Raw genomic sequence first — 3,693 nt, 5'->3', positions numbered from 1 at the left:
AGTCTCGGGTGAGATTTTAAGGCCTTTAAGGCCATAATGGAACCCTGAAACCTGGTCCTACCTAGCAGGCTGACTTACCAGTGGGGGGTCAGGTGTAGGGCTCATGACAGGTGCAAAGTCCTGATGGTGCTGCTAGCAAGTGTCGAAGTACTGATGGTACAGCTAGCAAGTGTCGAAGTACTGATGGTGCAGCTAGCAAGGGTCAAAGTCCTGATGGTGCAACCAGCAAGGCTCAAAGACCTGATGGTGCAGATAGCAAGGGTCAAAGGATATTGTACAAAATTACCTACTCCCAAAAGTTCGACCCCCAAAAGTCTGACCACCAATTTTCTGCATATATATATGTGAGGGGGGGCAAAGTGAATAAAAAATGTATAGGATTAAGGTGGAGGGGTTGTGGGGGGTCTCCCCCCACACATATATTTGCAGAAAATTGAAGAGAAAAGAAGGACTTTTGGGGGTCCAACTTTTCGGTTCGGTAAAATCACATAGATCCGGTCAAAGTCCTGATGGTGCAGCCAACAAGGGTCAAAGTCATGATGGTACAGTTATCAATGTGTAAAGTCCAGATGGTGAAGCCAGCAAGGGTCAAAGTCCCAATGGTGCAGGCAGCAAGGTGCAAAGTCCTGCTGGTGCAGCCAGCAGGGTGCAAAATGCTAATGGTGCAGCAAGGCGTACAATTCCTGGTGGTGCAGGAAGCAAGGGTCAAAGTCCTGATTGTGCAGCCAGCAAGGGTCAAAGTCCAGGTGGTGCAGCCAGCAAGGGTCAAAGTCCTGATGGTGCAGCTAGCAAGGTGCAAAGTCCTGATGGTGCAGCCAGCAAGGTGCAAAGTCCTAATGTTTCAGCTAGCAAGGGTCAAAGTACTGATGGTGCAGCCAGCAAGGGTCAAAGTCCTGATGGTGCAGCTAGCTAGGTGCAAAGTGCTAATGGTCCAGCAAGCAAGGTGCAAAGTACTGATGGTGCAGCTAGCAAGGGTCAAAGTCCTAATGGTGCAGCCAGGAAGGCTCAAGGACCTGATGATGTAGCTAGCAAGGGTCAAAGTCCTGATGGTGCAGCCAGCAAGGGCCAAAGTCCCAATGGTACAGCTAGCAATGTGCCAAGTCCAGATGGTGAAGCCAGCAAGGATCAAAGTCCCAATGGTGCAGGCAGCATGATGCAAAGTCCTTATAGTGCGGCCAGCAAGGGTCAAAGTAATGAAAGTCCTGATGGTGCAGCCAGCAAGGTGCAAAGTCCTCATGGCGCAGCCAGCAAGGCTTAAGGACCTGATGATGCAGCCAGCAAGGGTCAAAGTCCTGATGGTGCAGCTAGGTAGGTGCAAAGTGCTGATGGTCCAGCAAGCAAGGTGCAAAGTACTGATGGTGCAGCTAGCAAGGATCAAAGTCCTGATGGTGCAGCCAGCATGGTGCAAAGTCCTGATAGTACAGCCATCAAGGGCCAAAGTCCTGATGGTACAGCTAGCAAGATGCAAAGTCCTGATGGTGCAGCCAGCAAGGCGCAAAGTCCTGATGGTGCAGCTAGCAAGGGTCAAAGTCCTGAAGGTGGAGCCAGCAAGGGTCAAAGTCCCAATGGTGCAGGCAGCATGGTGCAAAGTCCTGACAGTGCAGCCAGCAAGGGTCAAAGTCCTGATGGTGCAGCTAGCAAGGTGCAAAGTGCTAATGGTGCAGCTAGCAAAGTGTTGATGGTGCAGCCAGCAAGGCGTACAATTCCTGGTGGTGCAGGAAGCAAGGGTCAAAGTCCTGATTGTGCAGCCAGCAAGGGTCAAAGTCCCCATGGTGCAGCTAGCAAGGGTGAAAGTCTTGATGGTGAGTGCTAGCAAGGTGCAACGTCCTGATGGTGCAGCCAGCAAGGGTCAGAGTCCTGATGTGGCAGCCACCTAGGCACACAGTCCTAATGGTGCAGCCTCCTGGGCACAGAGACCTGATGGTGCAGCCAGCAAGGTGCAAGGTCCACATGGTGCTTCTAGCAAGTGTCAAAGTACTGATGGTGCAGCTAGCAAGGCACAAAATCCTGATGGTGCAGCCAGCAAGGCGCAGAGTCCCGATGGTGCAGCCAGCAAGTGTCAAAGTCCTGATGGTGCAGCCAGAAAGGGCCAAAGTCCCGATGGTGCAGCTAGCAAGGTGCAAAGTCCCGATAGTGCAGCTAGGAAGGTGCAAAGTCCTGATGGTGCAGCTAGCAAGGGTCAAACTCCTGATGGTGCAGCCAGCATGGTGCAAAGTCCTGATGGTGCAGCCAGCTTGTCGCAAAGTCCTGATGGTGCAGCCAGCAAGGGTCAAAGTCATGATGGTGCAGCCAGCAAGGTGCAAAGTCCTGATGGTGCAGCCAGCAATGGTCAAAGTACTGATGGTGCAACTAGCAAGGTGCAAAGTCCTGATGGTGTAGCCAGCAAGGTGCAAAGTCCGGATGGTGCAGCTAACGAGGTGCAAAGTCCTGATGGTGCAGCCAGCAAGGCGCAAAGTGCTAATGGTGCAGCTAGCTAGGTGCCAGGTCCTGATGGTGCAGCAAGTAAGGTGCTGTTATGCTCACCTGGTATCCATGGGGACACCACTCAGCCCTGGTTGGATGATATGCTCCTCAAACCCTCTCCCCGATCCCTGGGTAGTGCCTCCGATGGAAGTTGAGCCTGAAATACAGGAGGGCTGGATTCAAGACTTAACTGTCTCTGGTAGGGTTTCTTTCCACCTCCCTTGGATTCAAAACCTTCCCTTGGCCCTCTCCTCACCTTAATTCTTTAGAAGGCGTGCTCTCCGTCCTGCGATTCATTGCAGGGGTCCGTAGTCTCGTGTGGGCATGAGCGACCAAGTTGCTTCACTGGTGCGAGCCCTTTTGAATGTCTTTAAGGTGGGTCTTGCTGCTTTACAGTCTTTGTATTCTATTCTGTTCTTTGCTTTCTTCCTCTTATTGTTATTAATGTCTTATATCTTGTCTTTAGGTGTGCAAAGAGATTTTGGCGTTTTCATTTTTTTACCAGCTGAGCACGAGCTGGTAAAAAGAGGCGCGGCGTGCACGATGCTGTCCGGTAAGTAATGCGCGATGCACGGCGCTGTTTTGCCTTGAATATGCTAACCTGTGTCTTTCCCCTTCCTTCATAGGCCACGGTGCTCTTCGCTGGTTGCAGTGACGTTCTGGAATGATGCTGACCAAGAGGCGACTAACCAGGTAAGAATCTTGTGGTTTTCGTTGTTCGTGTGAAACCGTGAGTATGCACTCACTAATGCTGTTCTTCTCCTTTTCAGGTTGCTGTTTTCCGGGAAGCATGCGGTGCTCAGATGATGGAGTTCGCTGGATCGACTGTCTGCAAGTAAGCAGAATCAGGAGCTGACGATGGGCTGAAGGATGCTACTCGCAGGTAAGATTCCAATAACAATGTTCTTTTTCTCTCTGCAGGCACGCGGTTCCAAGAATAGCTGGCATCAAGGAATACTGGAGGCCCAACTGGACACTGTGAGCGTTACGCTGCAAACAGCAGAATAACGTGAAGCGTGTTCTGCTGTTTGGGTGCGGTTTAAATATTCTTCAGGAAAGTAGTCCAGGTAAAGTAGTCCCAGCCCAACCACACCCTAAACACTATACCGCATAGCTCAGTTCTTGGTAACTGAGCTATGTGAGTGCCTCCATGTTGACTGAAGCCCCCAAGAAAGTAGTTCCAAGTAAAATAGTCCCAGACTAAAGATGTTCTCCATAGTGATTATGAGC

The 3,693-nt window shown here is 51.1% G+C and overlaps 1 protein-coding gene across 1 annotated transcript; it reads left to right on the top strand.

Moving 5' to 3' along the window:
- Positions 1–1,399: 1,399 nt before the first annotated feature.
- On the top strand, positions 1,400–3,445 carry LOC138467372 (ribosome-binding protein 1-like). Its single transcript, XM_069607332.1, has 6 exons — positions 1,400–1,802; positions 1,900–2,417; positions 2,930–2,982; positions 3,090–3,156; positions 3,234–3,298; positions 3,385–3,445. Exons 1-6 carry the CDS (start codon positions 1,400–1,402, stop codon positions 3,443–3,445), a joined length of 1,167 nt encoding a protein of 388 aa, XP_069463433.1.
- The last annotated feature ends 248 nt before the right edge of the window (positions 3,446–3,693 follow it).

The sequence above is a fragment of the Ambystoma mexicanum genome, chromosome 4q, assembly GCF_040938575.1.
Source record: "Ambystoma mexicanum isolate Mex_15411 chromosome 4q, UKY_AmexF1_1, whole genome shotgun sequence".
In the NCBI taxonomy this organism is placed as follows: domain Eukaryota; kingdom Metazoa; phylum Chordata; class Amphibia; order Caudata; family Ambystomatidae; genus Ambystoma; species Ambystoma mexicanum.
The sequence above is the reverse complement of the archived record's forward strand: the minus strand, read 5'-3'. Positions and strand labels throughout refer to the sequence as shown.